A 24,878-nucleotide genomic window follows, 5' to 3' on the forward strand; every position below is an offset into this window, starting at 1 on the left:
ATTCCTCGTCTGTTTCCTTACGCTACTTCGCTGACGCGGGAGACGGCGATTTAGTATAAAAGAATATATATATATATATATATATATATATATATATATATATATATATATATATATATATATATATATATATATATATTTACTTATTTATTTGTTTATGTACCTATATATTTATCTATCTATTTATCATACTTGATCATCATTTCCATCGACAGCGAGGTAGCGCCAGGAAACAGACGAAGAATGACACATCCACTCATATGAACATATATATATATATATATATATATATATATATATATATATATATATATATATATATATATATATATATATATATATATATATATATATATATATATAGGAATATATATACACATACACAGACACATACATGTATACACTTGTATATATATTCATAATTGATTGCCTTCATCCATTTCTGGCGCTACCCCGCCCCACAGGAAAAAACATCGCCACCCCCTGCTTCAGGGAGGTAGAGCCAGGAAAACAGACAAAAAGGCCTCATTCGTTCACACTCAGTCACCACCTGTCATGTGTAATGCACCGAAACCACAGCTCCCTTTCCACGTCCAGGGCCCACAGACCTTTCCATGGTATACCCAAGATGCTTCACATACCCTGGTTCAGTCCATTGACAGCACGTCGACCCCGGTATACAACATCCTTCCAATTCACTCTATTCCTTGCACGTCTCTCACCCTTCTATATGTTCAGGCTCCGATCGCTCAAAATCTTTTTCAACCCATCCTTCCACCTCCAATTTGGTCTCCCACTTCTCCTTGTTCCCTGCACCTCTGACACATGTATCCTCTTTGTCAATCTTTTCTCACTCATTCGCTCCATATGTCCAAACTATTTCAACACAGTCTTTTCTGGTCTCTCAACCGCAGCTTTATAATTCCACACTTCTCTCTCATCCTTTCATTCCTTAATCGATCAAACCACCTCACACCACATATTGTCCTTAAACATTTCATTTCCAACACATCCACCCTCCCCCGTACAACCCTATCCATAGTACATGCCTCGCAACCGTATAACATTGTTGGAACTACTATTCCTTTAAACATACCTATTTCTGATCTCCGAGATAATGTTCTCTACCTCCACATATTCTTCATCACTCCCAGAGCCTTCGTCCCCTCCCTCACTCTGTGAATCACTTCCGCTTCTATGGTTCCATTCGCTGCTAAGTCCACTCCCAGATAGCTAAAACACTTCACTTCCTCCAGTTTCTCTCCATTCAAACTTACATCCCAATTAACTTGTCACTCAACCCCAATGAACCTAATGACATTGCTCTTGTTCACATCTATTCTCAATTTTCTCCTTTCACACACTTTTCCAAACTTAGTCACGAACGTCTGCAGTTCTTCACTCGAATCAGCCATCAAAGCTGTATCACCGGCGATCAACAACTCACTTCTCAGGTCCTCTCATCCCCAACTGACTGCATACTCACCCCTTTCTCTAAAACTCTCGCATTTACCTCCTTAACTACCCCATCCATAAACAAATTAAACAACCATGGGGACATCTCACACCCCTGCTGAGGACAGACCTTCACCGGAAACCAATCACTCTCCTCTCTTCCTACTCGTACACACGTCTTTCATCCTTGGTAAAAACTTTTCACTGCTTCTAGCAACTTACCTCCCACACCATATACTCTTAAGACCTTCCAGACAGCATCTCTGTCAACTCTATTATATGCCCTCTCCAATCAGTAAATGTCACATACAATTCCATCTGTTTTTCTAATAATTTCTCACACACATTCTTCAAAGCAATTCTGAAAGCACAATGAAGACAAATAATTCAGTTGCACAGAATAATTTACTTGATTAGTGTAAAATGTACATCATTCCAATAACCTTTCTAATGTTTATCAAAAATTATCTTGGTTTTCATTTAAACTTTATATGAATTCTCTTCAATTTGATCCTTGTGTGTACCCAACTACTGTAATCGGCTTTGCTTCACACCAGAACGTAATGCTTCACCAGATTACACTAAACCAGAACTGAGGTGACTGTAAACAAGGATTTATGTGAGATTCTGTTAGTTGTTGTTTGTTGGATTTTGGGGTTTTTGGCTTCCCGAGAGCCAAGGACTTTAAGATCGGCAGCTTTCAACTTAAAACGACTATTCAAATAAGCTTTAACGCACAAATCTTCTGCATGTATTTTTGATCATTCGTGGACCTATATACTTTCTTATGACATACAAACAGCCCTTGTGACGTGCAACAGTATACAGTCTCTGAGGTCTGTCCTCTGGTGACGGTACTCAAGATGTGCTTTACTGGCGAGTATTTGCACCCACATCATTTGGACTGAAAATATCAAAATATCCGATGGATATTCAGATTTGCAATGAAAGATATCACACACACAGACACACATAGAACATGCAAACCTCCAACAGCCAGGATCGAATGAAGGTGCCCGTTTCTATGCACTATGTTCGTATTCATATACCGCCGCGCTGTACAGTTAGTTTCGATAAAATACTCTCAGCTGGCTATTACGCCTGTTGGGAAATGACGGGTGTAGACCGCGTTGCTCACCAACGTGAGACGAAGGGTATTCGAATACATACTATTCGAATAGTTATTTCCTATTAGCCAGGCCCATAGTCTAGCGGTTAGCATTCCCGCTTCTTGCACAGGGGTCCAGGGTTCGATCCTGGTTGTTGGAGTTTGTATGTTCTATGAGGGTGCGCGTTTCTTTGCACTATGTTCGTATATATATATATACATATATATATATATATATATATATATATATATATATATATATATATATATATATATATATATAGAATCAGTGAAAAGTTTTTATCGAGGATGTAAGGCATGTGTACGAGTGGGAAGAGAAGAAAGTGATTGGTTCTCATTGAATGTTGGTTTGCGGCAGGGGTGCGTGATATGTCCATGGTTGTTTAGTTTGTTTACGGATGGGGTTGTTAGGGAAGTGAATGCAAGAGTTTTGGAAAGAGGGGCATGTATGGAGTCTGTTGTGGATGAGAGAGCTTGGGAAGTGAGTCAGTTGTTGTTCTGATGATACAGCGCTGGTGGCTGATTCGTGTGAGAAACTGCAGAAGCTGGTGACTGAGTTTGATAGAGTGTGTGAAAGAAAAAGCTGAGAGTAAATGTGAATAAGAGCAAGGTTATTAGGTACAGTAGGGTTTAGGGACAAGTCAGCTGGGAGGTGAGTTTCAATGGAGAAAAACTGGAGGAAGTAAAGTGTTTTAGATATCTGGGAGTGGATTTGGCAGCGGATGGAACCATGGAAACGGAAGCGAATCATAGGGTGGGGGAGGGGTCGAAAGTTCTGGGAGCGTTGAAAAATGTGTGGAAGTCGAGTACGTTATCTTGGAAAGCAAAAATGGGTATGTTTAAAGGAATAGTGGTTCCAACAATGATATATGGTTGCGAGGCGTGAGCTATAGATAGAGTTGTGCGGAGGAGTGTGGATGTGCTGGAAATGAGATGTTTGAGGACAATATGTGGTGTGAGGTGGTTTAATCGAGTTAGTAATGAAAGGGTAAGAGAGAAGTGTGGTAATAAAAAGAGTGTGGTTGAAAGAGCATAAGAGGTTGTATTGAAATGGTTTGGTCACATGGAGAGAATGAGTAAGGAAAGATTAACAAAGAGGATATATGTGTCAGAGGTGGAGGGAACGGGGAGAAGTGGGAGACCAAATCAGAGGTGGAAAGATGGAGTGAAAAAGATTTTGAGTGATCGAGGCCTGAACATGCAGGAGGGTGAAAGGCGTGCAAAGAATAGAGTGAATTGGAACGATGTGGTAAACCGGGGTTGGCGTGCTGTCAGTGGATTGAACCAGGGCATGTGAAGCGTCTGAGGTAAACCATGGAAAGTTCTGTGGGGCCTGGATGTGGAAAGGGAGCTGTGATTTCGGGCATTATTGCATGACAGCTAGAGACTGAGTGTGAACGAATGTGGCCTTTGTTGTTTTTTCCTAGCGCTACCTCGCACACATGAGGGGGGAGGGGGATGCTATTCCATGTGTGGCGAGGTGGCGATGGGAATGAATAAAGGCAGACAGTGTGAATTGTGTGCATGGGTATATATGTATGTGTTTGTGTGTGTATATATATGTATGTATAGGTATGTATAGGTATGTATATTTGCGTGTGTGGACATGTATGTATATACATGTGTATGGGGGTGAGTTGGGCCATTTCTTTCGTCTGTTTCCTTGCGCTACCTCGCAAACTCGGGAGACAGAGACACAGCAAAATAAATAAATAGATAAAAAAAAAAGAAATTTATATATATATATATAAATATATATATATATATATATATATATATATATATATATATATATATATATATATATATATATATATATATATATATATATATATATATATATATATATATATATATCTTTCTTTCATACTATTCGCCATTTTCCGCGATAGGGAGGCAGCGATAAGAACAGAGGACTGGGCCTTTGAGGGAATATCCTCACCTGGCCCCCTTCTCTGTTCCATCTTTTGAAAAAAAAAAAAAAAAAGCGAGAGGGGAGGATTTCCAGCCCCCCGGCTCCCTTCACTTTTAGTCGCCTTCTACGACACGCAGGGAATACGTGGGAAGCATTCTTTCTCCCCTATCCCCAGGGATAATATATATATATATATATATATATATATATATATATATATATATATATATATATATATATATATATGAGAGTTGGGGTGAGAGAGTACCATTACATTTTAGGGAGAATAAAAAGATGTTCTGGAAGGAGGAAAATAAAGTGCGTAAGGCAGGGGAGCAAATGGGAACTTCAGTGAAGGGGGCTAATAGGGACGTGATAACAAGTAGTGGTGATGTGAGAAGGAGATGGAGTGAGTATTTTGAAGGTTTGTTGAATGTATTTGATGATAGAGTGGCAGATATAGGGTGTTTTAGTCGAGGTGGTGTGCAAAGTGAGGGGGTTAGGGAAAATGATTTTGTAAACAGAGAAGAGGTAGTAAAAGCTTTGCGGAAGATGAAAGCCGACAAGGCAGCAGGTTTGGATGGTATTGCAGTGGAATTTATTAAAAAAGGGGGTGACTGTATTGTTGACTGGTTGGTAAGGTTATTTAATGTATGTATGATTCATGGTGAGGTGCCTGAGGATTGGCGGAATGCGTGCATAGTGCCATTGTACAAAGGCAAAGGTGATAAGAGTAAGTGCTCAAATTACAGAAATTTGTTGAGTATTCCTGGTAAATTATATGGGAGGGTATTGATTGAGAGGGTGAAGGCATGTACAGAGCACAAGATTGGGGAAGAGCAGTGTGGTTTCAGAAGTGGTAGAGGATGTGTGGATCAGGTGTTTGCTTTGAGAAATGTATGTGAGAAATACTTAGAAAAGCAAATGGATTTGTATGTAGCATTTATGGATCTGGAGAAGGCATATGATACAGTTGATAGAGATGCTCTGTGGAAGGTATTAAGAATATGTGGTGTGGGAGGCAAGTTGTTAGAAGCAGTGAAAAGTTTTTATTGAGAATGTAAGGCATGTGTACGTGTAGGAAGAGAGGAAAGTGATTGGTTCTCAGTGAATGTAGGTTTGCGGCAGGGGTGTGTGATGTCTCCATGGTTGTTTAATTTGTTTATGGATGGGGTTGTTAGGGAGGTGAATGCAAGAGTTTTGGAAAGAGGGGCATGTATGAAGTCTGTTGTGGATGAAAGAGCTTGGTAAGTGAGTCAGTTGCTGTTGTTCGCTGATGATACAACGCTGGTGGCTGATTCATGTGAGAAACTGCAGAAGCTGGTGACTGAGTTTGGTAAAGTGTGTGAAAGAAGAAAGTTAAGAGTAAATGTGAATAAGAGCAAGGTTATTAGGTACAGTAGGGTTGAGGGTCAAGTCAATTGGGAGGTAAGTTTGAATGGAGAAAAACTGTACATCTCAACATATATATATATATATATATATATATATATATATATATATATATATATATATATATATATATATATATATATATATATATATATATATATATATATATATATATATATATATATATATATATATATATATATATATATATATATATATATATATATATATATATATATATATACATATATATATATATATATATATATATATATATATATATATATATATATATATATATATATATATATATATATATATATTTATTTATTTATTTTGCTTTGTCGCTGTCTCCCGCGTTTGCAAGGTAGCGCAAGGAAACAGGCCAAAGAAATGGCCCAACTCACGCCCATACACATGTATATACATACACGTCCACACACGCAAATTTACATACCCATACATCTCAATGTACACATATATATACACACACGGACACATACATATATACACACACATATATATATATATATATATATATATATATATATATATATATATATATATATATATATCTTTTCGTTCTTTCTTTTAAACTATTTGCCATTTCCCGCGTTAGCGAGGTAGCGTTAAGAACAGAGGACTGGGCCTTTTCTTGAATACCCTCACCTGGCCCCCTCTGTTCCTTCTTTTGGAAAATTGAAAAAAAAAAAAAAAAAAACGAGAGTGGAGGATTTCAAGCCCCCCGCCCCCTCCCCTTTTAGTCGCCTTCTACGACACGCAGGGAATACGTGGGAAGTATTCTTAATCCCCTATCCCTAGGGATAATATATATATATATATATATATATATATATATATATATATATATATATATATATATATATATATATATATATATATATATATGACCTTGCTTGATCCTTCCCTTGCCTTCCTTTGCTCTTGCCTAGCTTCACTTGTCCATGACCATGTTCTCCCTGTTCAGCCTGACCTTGCCCGATCTCATGTCTCATGTGTGTTTTTCCTTGTAAGTGTTTGGATTCTTCTCCATGATGTCCGCTCTCTATTCGTCCTCAAGATTTTTTTTTTTCTTTTGCCTTGCAATACCTTTCCAGGTCCCTCTCTACCCTCTACATGCTTTTTACAGTTCATAGTCAGCACATGCATGTGTTATAACGACCTAACCTTACCATTGACATAAATCACTTGCCTTTACTTAGTTTGATCTTCCCTGAACTAAACCTCATCTTGCTTCGTGTTCAACTTACTCTTATGCCCAACTGCACTATCATGTACCATGTACACTGTCTTGCACTAACTAGCATCATTTTACTCTTGTCCTTCATTACCTAATCTTCGATAAACTTCACTGAGGTCTTCCTCATCGTCTCTTGTTTAGCCTCAGCTTCACCATGCCTACACAAAACCTTATTTTGTTCCCGCTTACCTTGCCCGTCTCTCTTTGCCCGTCCTTACCTTGCCCTTGCCCGGCGTGACCTTAAATGGTGGGGAGTGAGACACATAGAATCGGTCGTCGTTGCTGTAGGTCTGGCTGCCCAGTGTGATGAGGTGGTGGTCCCTGCGCCTGATCCAAGACACCTGCAGCGCCAAACACCATATTTCAACAACAGCAACTCAAGAGTGAAGAACACGTGTCTTTATCTGTATCACAACTGAAGAGAATACCTGGGAATATAGACTGTATATCTGTGTGACTGTTACAACCAGTCATAAAGGCTAAGTGTGGTCGGTACCAGTGGTTGGACAGTGAACAGTGTTGGTCTGTATACTTGGAGTTTCATATTAGCATAATCGGTCATACAGAAGTGCGGGAATTACTGTAAGTCATCGTAGATGAAATATTGAGATACAGAAGTGTAGTAATGTGACTATAAGGTATTACGAGATGCTACAGGAAGAGTTTTGATGTCAAAGGTGTTGCTTACTGTATCAAGACATCATACCTGCATTTTGTGACCTTAAAACATTAAACAAGAATGATACGTGTCCTTTAGCATTACACTTTGTAATAGTTTCCAACTGCATCCTATATGCACAACACCCGATGTGTTGTCCATCATATTCAGCATTACGTTTGTGAGTCACAAAATGATATACTACACTCCAATTTTTGAAGACTGTTCGAGTTACTTGCAGTTTCACTTAATTCAAAAAAGTAGAATATTTCATCAATAAAAATAGTTAAAGAACAACGAAAAGGAAAACAAAAAGATAAAGAGTTCTCTGAAGGCGCCGGTGAGTTTCCCTGATTCTGCATACTAATACTAGGTATTGTGTGTGTGTGTGTGTGTGTGTGTGTGTGTGTGTGTGTGTGTGTGTGTGTATGTGTGTGTGTGTGTGTGTGTGTGTGTGTGTGTGTGTTTGTGCGTTTGGGCTCGAGCGTGTCCTTACTTTCAGTACATCAAATATGATATCATAGCTTCAGCTCAAAGAAATTCTACCTGAAAAAGATGTCATCATAATATAATGTGCTGATCCAGGGAATTGGTGTTGTGTTTCTGCTGAAGATAAAAGAAGTCTTTGCTCCATCACTCATGTGGGCGAATCTAACGAAAACATCGACAATATTGATCTGGTACAGTATTCATTGAGTTAGTGATTATGACAAAACGGAAGATGGAATGAAAGCAACGCAAGCAGAGCAACAACGAAAAGTATAATATAATGAACATAACCTAACCAGCAGAAGAGAGAAGGACGCAACAACCATAATATCACAACCAAGATATTGACAACGGAAGCAAAGAACAGTAGTTACCACTCCTAGTATCTATAAGAAAAGAAACAGCAACAATGAATACAACAACAGAAAACATTGCTGTCGTTAGAAGTAGAAACAGAATCAACATACGTCAGAAGAAGTAACGACATGATATCAGCAACATCATTTTCCCCATCAAGAACTGTACGAGCGGTTGGAACACTTACCGTTGATAATACACAAAGCAGTAGAATGAACAGCAATAGCAGCAGCTACAACAGCAGTGAAGACAAATACAACAACTCCAACAGCAGGAGTAGCAGCAGTAATAGCCGAACAAAAAATATGACATGTGCAGCAGCATGCTAAGATGCACTTAAATCCACGCTTGAGTTTCTTCTACGTAGAAAATAAACCGCATCTGGACAAGGTTGTTGGGAGGAAGAGCGTGGCTGTTGAACAAGGGTTGGGTGCCTGGGATCACAGCCCACAGCAGCTGCAGCGACCCATGGACTAGCGCATCATCTGTATGGTAATGCCTGCACAAATTGTCTAGCAAAATCTGCATGATATGATTGGGAAGTGCAAGGGTTTGGCGAGGCTACGAACCTCACAGGCAACCTATCAGGACGAGGATCTTGCTGGGTAATGACGCAAGACTTGCCCATTTTGGGAGTACCGGTCCAGAACAGCACGCCCCAGAATTACAGAAATTCTACCTTGGATACTTAAAAGGGAACTGTGCTTAGGACCCATTGGTGACCAGTAACAATGTATCAGTGTGAACCTTAATGCAAAAACTTTACTCCAACTCACAAACACCGGCGGAAAAATATAGCAGTATATCTAGAACTTGTAAGTTTCGTTTCTTAAACGGCCTCATTGAATGTGGGAAATTATCCCATAGTATAATTCACAAATTGATATGAGCTAAAATCAAATGAAATTTTCTAAAACAATTTTACCACTATTATTGATAATGATTAAGACATCTTTCATGATAGATGATTACAATGATAAGGAAAATGATAATACTAATAATAACAATAATAGTAATAATGATAATAACAGTTATCATTATCTTATTATTATCATTATCATTAATATTATCATTATTACTATTATTATTGTTATCATTATCATTATTATTATTATTACTATTATCATTGATATCATTATTATTATTATTATCATTATTATTATTATACTATTATTATTATCATAATTATTATTATTATCATTATTATTATTATTATTATTATTGTTATTATTATTATTATTATTATCATTATTATTATTATTATTATTATTATTATTATTATTATTATTATTATCATTATCATTATTATTATAGTAATGATAATGTATCATTCTAATTCCTGTTTCTTTTTGTTTCTGTCATCTTGCTAAGGTCTAGGAAGTTGGTATGAGAGAAACAATATATAAAGCCTCGTAGGTGATACTTCCTCTTGCTTCTTGTCACAACCAGCCTGCTACAAGCGTCATCATTTCTGCCACATTCTTTCTGAATGAATTGGTGTCGAACAAAGTTAAAAGGAGTCAGCAAGTACTATGCCACTGTATTGCAGCCCACAGTACAGAACAGATCGCGGACAAGTGTTTAATTTCCAATGAGACGATAAACTTTTTCTTCAGCAGGACTGTTAAGATGTGGAATGATTCACCAGACACAGCACCTGAAAACACCATAGTTACTTTTAAGAATAAACTTGATAAATACCTCCTTTCAGGCTCACAACTGACTATTGTTGTTTGAATTCCTTTGTATCCTTTGTATTCCTTCCTATGCAATTAATTGTTATCAGTTCCTCTATGATGATGATACCCATAACAACTTCATAATATCAGCGAAATCTGATTAATGCATCATATCATCAATGTGATTTCACACCATGTAGTGAGCACTACCTGGTGCACTGGTGCCATGTAGTGGGCACTTACCTGGTGCTCTAGTGCCATGTAGTGGGCACTACCTGGTGCTCTGGCCCCATGTAGTGGGCACTACCTGGTGCTCTGGTGCCATGTAGTGGGCACTGCCTGGTGCACTGGTGCCATGAAGTGGGCACTACCTTGTGCTCTGGTGCCATGTAGTTGGCACTACCTGGTGCTCTGGTACCATGTAGTGGGCACTAACTGGTGCTCTAGTGCCATGTAGTGAGCACTACCTTTCTATCAGTATGTTGGTGTGGGGTATATATAAATCATTGTGTACACTATAATGTTGCAGGTAAAGGCCATAACACTTCGAAGAGCGAGTTGATTTGTTTATTAGAGAGCACTACCTCCTGCACCACCAGGAGCTGGTCATGGTGGTAGGAGAGCACTACCTCCTGCACCACCAGGAGCTGGTCATGGTGGTAGGAGAGCACTACCTCCTGCACCACCAGGAGCTGGCTATGGTATTTACATGTTTACATGAGAAAGACAGACAACAGGAAGCTCACGACTGGGTTGTCTGAAAAAATAAAAAATGAGATATAACGAAAAAAATGTAATTCTGCTAAGTAGTTTTTTAAGTTGCACGAAAGCCTTCTAGTGTCCCCCTTACCAATGTAGTTTATGCAGTTTATTTCTGGCGTTTTTCACAGAGTATACCCGAATCTATGAAATTTTTGTCTAAATGAGACTTTTGAAGGTATCTTTAGTTTTAGCATTCACTACTTCTGACGGTAACATATTTCAGTGTTCAACACATAGGAAAAGAGCTTTTTCCCACGACCGTAGTACATCTTTTAGCTTTGTGATTTTTTTTTTCCATTTGTATTAGTAAACGCATTTTCTTGTTTTTCGGGAAGGTGCTCGTGGTTTACTTAATCGAACTTGTTCAGAATTTTCAACATTGGATGAAGTTCCCGTGTAGTCTACGTTTTCTAAGGAAGAAGAGATCCAGAGTCGTTTAGCCTCTCTTCGTATGCCAAAACTGGACTGCATATTCAAGGTGTGGTATTACTAGAGAATTATAAAGTGTGAGAATTGTTTCTGGTGTCTTGTAATTTATGTTCTTAGCCATGGAGCCTAACATTTGGTTGCCAATCTTACATGCTGTTTGACACTGTTCAGAATATTTCAAATTGTTGCTAACGACAACTCCAAGGTCCTTTCTTTCATTTACTTTAGTTAGAGAGTTTCTGAGTTGTTTGTAGTCGTAACCTATAGTCTTGTCTGCAAAGTGCATAACTTTACACTCGCCTACATTAAACTTCATTTGCCATCTGTCTGACCACACTGCTGGTAAGTTAAGATCTCTTTGAATCATTTCGGAGTCCCGTCTGCTTACACCTCTACCTCCTAGTTTAGTATAATCAGCAAATTTGGAGATCTTAGATATGAGACCGAGTTCTAGGTCATTAATGTATATCATGAAAAGAATTGGGCCTAGGACCGACCTCTATGGCACATCACCTGTTGGGTCTAGCCAATCTGAGGCTCCGCTGTTTAATACTACATGCTGCTTCCTTCCGGTAAGCCAGCCTCTGATCCATGCATAAAGTTCTTCGCCGATTTCGTGTGCTTTGAGTTTATATAAAAGTCTCTTATGAAGTACTTTACCGAAAGACTGTTGGAAATCTAGACATACTACTTCAAATGGTATTTTTCCGTCCCAAATTCTGATAAATAACATTAAAAGATTCCAGCAAATTCGTCAGGCAGGATCTTGTATGGCCGAAACCGTGTTGGTTGTCCTATATAATTCTGTGTTTTTCTAGAAACATGACAATTTTATTTCGTAACTTTTTCCATCCTATTACCTAACGCTGACGTAATGTATATCATGAAAGGAATTGGGCCTAGGACCGACCCCTGTGTCACGCCACCCGTTACGTCTAGCCAATCTGAGGCACACTTTTTGTCTCCTTTTTTATAAATAGGAGTAACGCTTGCTAGGTTGCAGTCAGTTGGCATCTGACCATCCGATAAAGATTTGTTGAATATTCTTGTTATAATCTATATCAGCTGTCTCCTAACCTCCTTTAGAAATCTTGGAGCTAAGTTATCTGGGCCGTTGTATTTGTTATGATATAATTGGTCCAGTTATTCAAGTACTTCAGAGTACATCAGAGTACCTCCTGCCCCACCAGGAGCTAGCTCTGATGGTAGGATCGCACTACCTACTGCACTTCCAGGAGCTGGCTATGGTGGTAGAATACTACCTCCCGCACCACACGTCACTCAGGGGTGTAGTGCCTCTCACAGTGCACCTGACCACGAAGGAAAAAACACGCAGCTGGGGACCATTTTCTCAGAGCGATGAATCACCTGTCTCCTGCTGGACATGGCGCAGGTGTCGCCCCCCAGCAGCACCTTCCATTTTGCTGACCAGGCACCTCTATTCTTACCCTAGAGAGATTTCGGATGAAAAAGGAATGTAAAGATTTTGGACATTGCTTACGTCTGTTTATCTGTCAGTATGTGGAGGCAGTGTTGCTGTCAGTATGTGTAGACAGTGTTGCTGTCAGTATGTGGAGACAGTGTTGCTATCAGTATGTGGAGCCAGTGTTGCTGTCGGTATGTGGAGGCAGTGTTTCTGTCAGTATGTGTAGACATTGTTGCTGTCAGTACATGGAGGCAGTGTTACTGTCAGTATGTGTAGACATTGTTGCTGTCAGTACATGGAGGCAGTGTTACTGTCAGTATGTGGAGACAGTGTTGCTGTCAGTATGTGTAGACAGTGTTGCTGTCAGTATGTGTAGACAGTGTTGCTGTCAGTATGTGAAGACAGTGTTGCTGTCAGTGTGTGGAGGCAGTGTTGCTGTCGGTATGTGGAGGCAGTGTTTCTGTCAGTATGTGTAGACAGTGTTGCTGTCAGTACGTGGAGGCAATGTTACTGTCAGTATGCGGAGGCAGTGTTGCTGTCAGTACGTGGAGGCAATGTTACTGTCAGTATGCGGAGGCAGTGTTGCTGTCAGTACGTGGGGGCAGTGTTGCTGTCAGTATGTGGAGGTAGTGTTGCAAACATGAGCACTATAAAACACGTGTGCTTCACAGACAACTGCATCGTATATTCAACTTAATAAAACTCCAGGAGGTTCGTTTGTATAAGATTATACATAGCATCACTCAAAAATTAACATTTAACATTTTTTTAAACTTCCTCTATTCCATTATTGGCCACTGCTCCTGGGTGACCTCTGTTGACCTTTAATCTCGGGTTCCGAGGCAGCGTATCCCCGAGCGATGCTTGTGTCCCCAGCCAGCGTTGCATGACGGCTCTAGTTCTCGCCCCAAAGTTATTTTGTCCTTTCACAAACTCATCTCTCTTTACACTGGCACTATATCATATGCAGAGTAATGCCAAAATTAAAGTCATTACTGCCTGTTCATATATTGCAGAATCCCACGAAAAAATTAGTATAAAAATATATGCAAATCATGTAGCACGATGGTAACTAATTTATCAATGAATGCTGCACCACAATCTTCATTGATTTTTCCTAATATCACTTAAACATTTAGTAAAAACCTGCGGTAATCTTGCCCGAGTCTCAGTGAGCTATGCCAGCGTCCCAGGTGAGCCTCCAGCAACAAGTAAGTTAGTGTAGGAACAATGTTTATGGAGCAACAATGCGAGGCCCGGGACTCGCCCACGTATTCGCCGTCACCTACAAAAATACAGAGCACCGTCGTGGGGCTCTTGTCTTTCTTGTGTCTGCCGGAATTCATAGGAATAACTTGTTCCAAACATCTTTATAAACATAATCTTATCGTGTGATATGTCTGAATGTCGGAATTTAGTGTAAAATGTTCTACGCTTCCTCTTGTTTAAACTAGATATGAATAGTCCCTCCTTGGGCAACAAACTATTCAACGTCGAAAATATAGCTAGCAGACGTATGCACAGGGCAGTGAAAACTCAGCAGAAATAGATTTTTCGTGTTAAGTTTGGGAGAAGAACTGAGGACAAAGGATGGGATTAAAATGAGAAAGGAAATATGAAACAAAGAAAAATTTAAAAGATAAAGAATAAAGTTTTTAGGAGGCGTGATTCTTGTGAGGTTTTGAAGAGGATGAATGTTGAAAGGATTACCAAAAGAGTACAAATAGGGATGCAAAAGGAACATGGGGTAAGGGAGACTGAGAGTGAAGTAAGAGGAAGCAGAAAGGAAATATGTGGGTTACATAACTGACAGAGAGTATTAGCACCGGGAGCGTTCATATTTGCTAATAATGGGAACGTCAGTGTATAATAGTATTACAGTAGGTAGAATTAATTAACTTGTACTTCTGGGAACGTTAGCATGTGGTAGTGTTGGGAATATTACCATAAGAACATCTACGTACGTTAGTACTGGGAACACTGGCAAGCAGTAGTGTTTGGAACGTTAGCATGAGATAGCACAGTGCTCACAACTAACATACTGAGAACATTATTTGCAGAGGTACTGAGAGCATTAGCGTGCTGTAGTACTGAGAGTGTTAGCTTGTAGTAGGACTGGGAGCACGAGAAGGGGAGTGTTTTCCGAGTAATCCGAATTACATAGTGGGAGACGATCTATTGGAACCATTCAAAACAGAGGTAAGTACATTAAGACTATAGCTGTTATGTCTGTATACTTACATTATATTAGATATCACAAATCTTTATATGGAAGGTGTAAAAAAGATGTAACACTTAGAAGGTTTTAAAACCTAATTAAGACAATAATCTTCAATTCATGTTCATAATCCTTGATCATCTCTTATAGTTGGATAAACATTGCATGTCACCGGATGGCATACGTTCCCGCCATGTTCGTGATATCCTCTACATATCCTCATGTTGCTATGACTCTATAATATACTTACTTCAGTCTTTAGAATTTCCTCACACTGACTTTGTATTTCTTCATCCACTTGATCAATAAGTAATAGTCTCCACATCCAACAAACTCCATACCTTCAGTTTCTATACTAATCAAGCTCTCCTCGTCTTCAATAATATCAGCCAGGTATTTCTTTACTACCCAATTTGTAAAGACATTGAAAAACAGCAAGAACATAACACACCCCTTTCATATACCATCATCAACTTCTAATTATCCAGTCATTCCTCTAGTTCTCTTAATGTACGTCCAGATGATGGCAGAAACAAATGAAATAGACTTGTGTTTGTTATACCGGACTTATAAGCTTTAAAATGAGTTAGCCTGAATTAAGCCACACATGACTTTCATTAGTGGCGTTGGGAGCCATTTCCACCCTTCACTGCATACAACAGTTTCCCTCTCCCTTCATATTTCTCCACATCCTATGATGCAAGTTTCCCACAAAGTCATATGTGAACCCAACCATACATTTGCTGCATTGCTGTAGATGTTATAGACACACGGTGCATGTGTAATGTTCACAAACTGATATAATCCAGGAACTTTCTGATCCACGAGGATCATGTAACACCCTTACTCCCCTCATCATTGTGCGTCTTGGAATCTCATTCTGCTCTGAATGCTGTACCTTTGTCATTTATCTTACTCGTTGTCTTTACGGTGTTCACAGCTATTCATACAACGGTACTGTCAATGTGTAAGTATAACACGCTCTTTCCAGAGTCTTGTAATAATACTGGATGATTACAATATCATACGTTCATGCTAACTCTATAAGTCTCTTTTTAGTTATTGGCCCAGTCCATGAGCTTTACCCGGGTACATTGTATTCCTCTCAACCCCATCATTACTTCTTCATCATCTTATATTTGCATTTTCTCCCGGTGTTCCTCCCTTTTGGGCAAATGTACATAATCTGTTTGATCCTATCCTCCTCAATATTTCTTTAGCCTCCGATACATTACATCCGGCTGTAAGTCTAACATATCTTAACTATACATTTGTAGCACCAGTGCCTCACTATCTAGCTATAACATCACCATTACACACAATGGTCCATTCTTCTCTTCCTTTGTATATCTGTATGGATCTAGAACTTGGGGGGTAGCGGTCATTAATCAGTATTTTCTTATAGTTATAATAATCATCCTTTTCTCTCCTTTTTTCTCGATAGGTACGTCAAATATCAGCTGGCCGAGTCCGTCAGTAGAGAGTACAAGTAGCTTTTACCCGAAGGAGGTGCTGGCGAAAGGGATTTTTTTTGTTGAAGGTTGTGGTCATGGACAACAGTTCTCACTAATGCTAGGCATTAGGTGAAAAAATTACAAGGAAGAAACAGAGAAAAGGTGAAAATATATGAAGAAATGAAGCTTTCTAATACTTATCGGTGTTAGTACGCTAGTTCAACATTCTCCAGTCTTACCAAGTCCCTTCACCTGTAAACCATCAACTATGATATGGCTTTTGCAATTACCTTGTCTAGCTTTCGAATTGCTATCATTCATCCTAACAAACAAACCACCCTTAGTACTAAGATACCGGCCAGGACGTCCCATAACATATACTTCAGCTTCATCCAGCCATGTGTTGACAGTCTAACAATAGCTGCTACAAATTCCTGTTTGACTCATGTTAAGATTGGCCTGATTTGGTGCATACTACATGATTTGTAATCATCTTTTTTATATACTCAGTATCCTCTCTCTCTCTCTCTCTCTCTCTCTCTCTCTCTCTACATATATATATATATTTTATATATATATATATATATATATATATATATATATATATATATATATATATATATATATATATATATATATATATATATATATATATATATATATATATATATATATGTGAGGGTATTGATTGAGAGGGTGAAGGCATGTACAGAGCATCAGATTGGGGAAGAGCAGTGTGGTTTCAGAAGTGGTAGAGGATGTGTGGATCAGGTGTTTGCTTTGAAGAATGTATGTGAGAAATACTTAGAAAAGCTAATGGATTTGTATGTAGCATTTATGGATCTGGAGAAGGCATATGATACAGTTGATAGAGATGCTCTGTGGAAGGTATTAAGAATATATAGTGTGGGAGGCAAGTTGTTAGAAGCAGTGAAAAGTTTTTATCGAGGATGTAAGGCATGTGTACGTGTAGGAAGAGAGGAAAGTGATTGGTTCTCAGTGAATGTAGGTTTGCGGCAGGGGTGTGTGATGTCTCCACGGTTGTTTAATTTGTTTATGGATGGGGTTGTTAGGGAGGTGAATCCAAGAGTTTTGGAAAGAGGGGCAAGTATGAAGTCTGTTGTGAATGAGAGAGCTTGGGAAGTGAGTCAGTTGTTCGCTGATGATACAGCGCTGGTGGCTCATTCATGTGAGAAACTGCAGAAACTGGTGACTGAGTTTGGTAAAGTGTGTGAAAGAAGAAAGTTAAGAGTAAATGTGAATAAGAGCAAGGTAATTAGGTACAGTAGGGTTGAGGGTCAAGTCAATTGGGAGGTAAGTTTAAATGGAGAAAAATTGGAGGAAGTAAAGTGTTTTAGATATCTGGGAGTGGATCTGGCAGCGGATGGAACCATGGAAGCGGAAGTGAATCATAGGGTGGGGGAGGGGGCGAAAATCCTGGGAGCCTTGAAGAATGTGTGGAAGTCGAGAACATTATCTCGGAAAGCAAAAATGGGTATGTTTGAAGGAATAGTGGTTCCAACAATGTTGTATGGTTGCTAATCGTGGGCTATGGATTGAGTTGTGCGCAGGAGGGTGGATGTGCTGGAAATGAGATGTTTGAGGACAATGTGTGGTGTGATTTGGTTTGATCGAGTAAGTAATCTAAGGGTAAGAGAGATGTGTGGAAATAAAAAGAGTGTGGTTGAGAGAGCAGAAGAGGGTGTTTTGAAATGGTTTGGGCACATGGAGAGAATGAGTGAGGAAAGATTGACCAAGAGGTGTCGGAGGTGGAGGGAACGAGGAGAAGTGGGAGACCAAATTGGAGATGGAAAGATGGAGTGAAAAAGATTTTGAGTGATCGGGGCCTGAACATGCAGGAGGGTGAAAGGCGGGCAAGGAATAGAGTGAATTGGATCGATGTGGTATACCGGGGTTGACGTGCTGTCAGTGGATTAAATCAGGGCATGTGAAGCGTCTGAGGTAAACCATGGAAAGTTGTGTGGGGCCTGGATGTGTAAAGGGAGCTGTGGTTTCGGGCATTATTGCATGACAGCTAGAGACTGAGTGTGAACGAATGGGGCCTTTGTTGCCTTTTCCTAGTGCTACCTCGCACACATGAGGGGGGAGGGGGATGGTATTCCATGTGCGGCGAGGTGGCGATGGGAATGAATAAAGGTAGACTGTGTGAATTGTGTGCATGGGTATATATGTATGTGTCTGTCTGTGTATATATATGTGTACATTGAGATGTATAGGTATGTATATTTGCGTGTGTGGACGTGTATGTATATACATGTGCATGGGGGTGGGTTGGGCCATTTCTTTCGTCTGTTTCCTTGCGCTACCTCGCAAACGCGAGAGACAGCGACAAAGCAAAATAAATAAATAAATGATATATATATATATATATATATATATATATATATATATCATTTTCTTCTTTTCATCTGCTGCACACCAAATAAATTATCATCCTTTAATAGATTTTTATTTTCTAATCAGTCTCAGTTAGGCTAGTGGACCTACACCCTAAATAAATTCTTTTTCTCTGTCATAAGAATAAATTCTGTTTCTGCCAGTAGCGCCCTTCCCATGACCCATATGTGGTAGAGGTCGGAAAGATGAAACGTTCACTCCCTTTTCAAACATAAACTTGCCTTGATCTTCATTCTGAAATCGATGTTGACTGATAACGAGAGAGTTTTTATGAGTATAGTATATGATCGTCGTCTCGACACACACACATATATGTATATATATATATATATATATATATATATATATATATATATATATATATATATATATATATATATATATATATATATATATAGGCCCCACTGTCTCTAAACAATTTTGAACGAAAAATCATTGTGGTTACAAACGTTTCTTCTGTTGTTTCCTGAACTCTTCAACACCACCGTATTTTCTGAGGTTCTCCCCACATAGGTATCAGGCGCATTTGTATTCCCATACCAGCTACCTGCCTCTCTCGCAGGCATAGGATCTTTCACCATCTTGCTGTTTGCCACTTTCTTACGGGCTGACTTTGGGTGTCCTCTCCGCACGGTAAATGGTCGAGGGGAGGCTCCTAGATGATTCGTTAATCTCACTCTGCTTCACGTACCGCTCACCAGAACTCTTGCAACTCTGCCTCTTTCGGTCATATTGGTCAGGCGCTTTTCTGTCTCAGATACACTAGTATTCATAGTAGACAGAAGTGGCTAACCGAAGGCTATTCCAATACGCTGTGCATGCGGGTCAAGACGAATCCTTCGTTTTCCAGTCTCTCCAGTGTACCAGTTCTGTTTCTTTTGAGAAATGATTCTATTCATTCCTTAGGCTATATAAGAGATAGACAAGCTGACAAATCCATGAACAGACTAAATCATTGCTATTTTTAAGTGTATAGATATTGTGTAGTTTAGACTTTCAACTTTGGGTATATTTGGGCACGTTTGATATACCATTTTCTGTCACTAGTTATAATTGGCCTCCACAGAATGAGAATTTCTAGGACAGTGAATTATAATGAGATCTTATGGTTCATAACTTGGGTTGACAGTCGCTTTTACTTTATAGGATGGGATATTATATTTAGATAATGCTCTATGAAGATAATCTTCCATCTCTTTATATCTCACTCAGTAAGTCAGTGCATGAGGTAAAGCTCACGTATATACTGCTGCATGATATTCAGATGCTGGTACATCCTACAACCATGCTTTCTTCACCTGTTGTTATTCATAGTACGAATTCTATTTCCACGCGTGGTCCATCTATCTATATTCAGGTCCTGACATCATACTAGCGAGGTGTCTGTGCTTCGCTGTTGATACATCTAAAGTTTCTCCTCCCCTCTCTATTTCTCCTTCATCCTTTTCTGTCTCACAGTCAAACGTATCCCTCCTTCTTACAAGAGAATTACTTTCTTAGTTACACTTCGGATTATCTCCGTTCCCATTTGGTACTGGTAAGATTTCTCCACTCGTGTCCTTGTTATTGCTAGTGCTGCCTGGGCAATAACTGCTGTGCTAATGAGGCCCAGGTAATGGCACCTCCACATCTCATCTGTTAAAACTACCCCCGCTATTCCGCTGGGGAAAATTACAGTTTTAGTATTACAGACGTGGATGACCCGACTCATTAACATTTCCCATCTGTTCTAAGCATTGAAACTTGATTTCCCAAATGTTCGTTACATATGCCACCTGTGGAAATTCTACATAGCATGAGATGTTCTATGAATCTGGGTAATTTGATTAATTGGCCCTACAAGAGCTGTAGTGTTTCACGAGGGCAACGACCGAACCATATCCACAACAAGACGGTCTGTATCTGATAACACATCGTGAGAAAAAATTGTTTGGCCCTGTGTCATCTGTGTCCTTTAGGAATTCAAACACAGTCCCTTAAGTTTCATAGGTTGCAGTTATAACCACCGACACACCACGGAAGTTGGCTTGTGTGTGTGTGTGTGTGTGTGTGTGTGTGTGTGTGTGTGTGTGTGTGTGTGTGTGTATCGAACAAAAATGGCTTCAGCATAATCCCTGATTAAAGAAACTGTATGTTTGTGTTTCTGAAGCTAATACAAACTCCGGACGCAGTGAAACACGGCACACAATGAATGATGAAAATTAAAAAGATAAAACTAATTGCAACATGGAGAGTGTAGAAGTCTGTTTGCATTCTAGTAACAAAATACGTCATATGTATGTGCTGATGTGATTGATATTGCCATGGCAACAACAGAAGCAGCAAGAGGGACAGCACAATCAATGTAGGTGGTAACGCGACGAGGTGTTGTATTAGTCACATCACCAGCCGAGGCAGAATGAGGTGGATCATATGAACATGAAAAGTGACAACACCAGCAGGGTAGAGACAGCCAGAGGCACATGCTGCCACTGTCTAATTATTCTCTCTCTCTCTCTCTCTCTCTCTCTCTCTCTCTCTCTCTCTCTCTCTTCATTACAATGGTGAATTAGTAGAGGTCTCTCCTGCCAACGACGAGCCACAACTGTCTGACTGAAGTAAAGTTAATCATTCTGGTAAACAGATAGGAATACCTTTGGTGATAAATGAAGAGAGAACGATTCCTCTTTCTCCTGTTGATGCTCTCCTGATGTGACCCATATTTTTTTTCGCATTCCATTGTTTACATGCGGCATTATTTTGTTGTCCTTTTTTTCCAGTAACGACAAAATAATTTCATTATGAACTGGAATTTTTACTTTATAATACTGAAAACGCAATTCATCCATGACCTGTAAATGAAAAGATTTTACTGATAATGACTTGAGTATATGTGAATGATATTGTTGCACTTTAAGAATGTCAGCATTTCATGCTCGCATGTACCTAAAAACAGAGCCTCATATCTCTCCTGGATACGCAGGGAATATCAAGTTAAGCGGAAAATAGATGAGAGAGCACAGTGCTGTATGTAGTGTGGGATGCTGCGTGTAATATCTTTATGTAAACAAACTGCCAGAGGTGAAAGCATCATTTCACTGATGGGTAAGCATGAGTGCTTAGATTAGGAAAACTGTTCTGAATGACATGAGTGTTGTAAACATGATATCATATATATCATACAACTACGAATCTTATGTTCAACTTAGAGAAATCTATTACGATTCATAATCTTAGTTACGTCGATAATTACGAAATTAGGCATCAGCAATCATAAGTATCATCTGGCGATACAAACATTCTTTGTTACCTTTTGTAATTCAAGTTAATAGAGCATGGACGAAGACTTTGTTCGCTTGTAAAGCAAAAGGGTTCTTGGATTTTTGTATTGTCTGTCCTGGTTAAGATTTTCGAATTATAACACCGGCAAACAGACTGGCTGGCCAGCCTGAGAGTGTTATTAAGTTGGTAAGTCGCTACCGCTCAGTGATGTCACTCAGTTATTAGCAGAGAATGTCAATTGAACCTAGTTAGACAGGAAAACCACTAATTGTGTGAGAATATGGTCCAAAAGTCCATCAATCGCAGTGTGAACCACTCGTCAACCTGGCTATTGACCGATTACCTCACACAATAAAAGTAGACTGTAAAGGTGTCTATCCATCAACTCACTGGCAATTTTAAAAATGATAAACTTGAATACGTACCATCTCTGCTTAGCACCTACCTGTGAAAGCCCCCCCAAAAATGATGGTATTTAATATCATCAATAATTAAGCTTCCAGGTAAAGTAGTTCTTCTGTGATACATCCTCCTCATATATGAAACAGTGAACAGTAGGTCATTACGTTACATGAAAGAAGGTGACCTCTCCCATACCTTAATCGTATTATTGATTACAGTGGACCTGGTTAATGTAATCTGCTACAGATACTGCTTTCCGGTAATATGGTATGTAAATAAAGCCATTGAAGCCAATAAACCCACGTATAAATGATTATCACTAATAATCAGCAAGTAGCGGGCATGGACCAATGGCAAGGTTGAGACCATTTTGTCCATGATAACGACCCTCAGAAATATAACTATTTTTCATGATATATTATTGTGTCATACAGTCAGTTATCTGTTACTTTGCAAGCCAATGCCCATTGCAATCTACCTTTGATTAAGACCTTCAAATGAATGTTAAAATCATAGAAAACATATTTTTTTCTCGCTAATATCGATATACATCATGTGCATTTACTTGATAACAAATAATTGCCTGTTCTGTTGTTTCTCAATGCCTATATAGCTTAATAATCCGGTGTTTATGTATGATTAACTTATCATAAAACCACAAGAGAGGAGCAGAGAGTTTGCTTCTTCCTCTATCCTTCCATGCCACACTCAGGACATCAAAAGTATTTAACAGGGTAACTACTGCTAAATAACGCAGGATAAAAGTCTTCAACGATGCCAGACCTTCATTGATTTAAGGGCCAAGGAAATGTAGAAGTGCGGAGACAAGAAAAGAATTGAAGATCTTTTAAGGAAGCCGAAAACTAGCGTTTTGAAAAGGGGTCAGCCGGCACTGTTTGGAGAAGTGCGAGGAGACAAGAAGTTTCAAAGTTTAGCGGTGTACGGAAAGAGATTAATATCACGCCGGCCCATCCTCAAATTGTCAACAGCTGCATGGTAATCATATGACGTAGTGGCTTATCGTGCACTAAGATGTCCAGATGATTACTGAGGCATGTAAGAAGCCGGTCCTCAAGAGCAAGACCAGAAGTGATATCTACTGAAGAGGGAAAGAAGAGCAACAGTGAAAGGAAGGGAGAGTGGGTAAAGTTTTCAGGTGAGTTTGGGAGAATTCATAAGTTGGGTTACTTTAGAATATGTTTAATCATGACAAAAACCTCGTCAGTTGTGACAGTAGTTCTCAGTGAGAGAAATATTCAGTTCTTTAACTGGAACAGCCAAGCAAAGGAAGCTAAACAGAATTCCGTTTCATAGAAGTGTTCTAGGAAGTTGGAGTGATGTGTGGTTTCTAAAACAATGTAGACGTTACAGTGATATCAAGAAACTTATTGTAAGGTGTGAAATTATGGAACCTTCATAAGAAATGGAGAAGGTTTGAGGAATTTATGAAAGAGAAATAGGAGGAAAAGGATTTCTTAAGGCGTTGAATGTAGATATCAGCCACCCCACCGGGATATTCTGTCCAAATTTTAGTTTACAGAGAGGGTTCTGTCGAGAAAAGATGTACAGTGGGGAAGAGAAGGCGAAGCAGCTTTGAAAAAAGTAAGGTATTCAGTGTTGAAACAGGTGCGTATAAGTGTGTTTGGCAATATTCTAAAGAAAGATAGAAAGAAAATTGTTGATGAAAAAGATAATGAGGGCAAGATACAAGAGAGAACCCTGGGACCCGACTGTTGACTCGAAAAGAGGGAGAGGATAATCACTCCACAAGTAAATCAATAATTTGTTAAATGAGTTGAAAGCTACAACAGAATACACAGTGCTTATTCTCACAGTCATGCTCCAAGTAATGAAAGGGATCTGCTTGTAATTTTGTATTTAGTTTGCCGTTCGATATGCCCGAAATTTGAGCAAATTATGTAAATTTTTTGTAATATATCAAATAAGATGTGATGGCATGACATTTTGGTTACATTATCACTAAAGAATAAAAGATGAAATGATAACATCAATGAAAACTTAACGATGGATGGAATCTGAAGGTTGAACGGCCTGCGAAAAGACGAAGTTTTCCAAGACAGAACAGAATGGTGGCAACGATGCTTCACATTGACAAACTAAAGCCTTATCTAGAGACGGAAGCATGTTTTCAAAGTGTATATGCAACATATTA

The 24,878-nt window shown here is 39.1% G+C and overlaps 1 protein-coding gene across 1 annotated transcript in view; it reads right to left on the reverse strand.

Moving 5' to 3' along the window:
• The window catches only part of LOC139763918 (zwei Ig domain protein zig-8-like), a 247,546-nt gene that overhangs the window by 21,464 nt on the left and 201,204 nt on the right, over positions 1-24,878 (reverse strand). The window contains exon 4 of the mRNA XM_071690362.1: positions 7,371-7,493. Within this exon, the coding sequence (XP_071546463.1) occupies positions 7,371-7,493 (123 nt within the window). The remainder of the gene's footprint in view (positions 1-7,370; positions 7,494-24,878) is intronic.

Source organism: Panulirus ornatus, chromosome 3 (assembly GCF_036320965.1).
Source record: "Panulirus ornatus isolate Po-2019 chromosome 3, ASM3632096v1, whole genome shotgun sequence".
Taxonomy (NCBI): domain Eukaryota; kingdom Metazoa; phylum Arthropoda; class Malacostraca; order Decapoda; family Palinuridae; genus Panulirus; species Panulirus ornatus.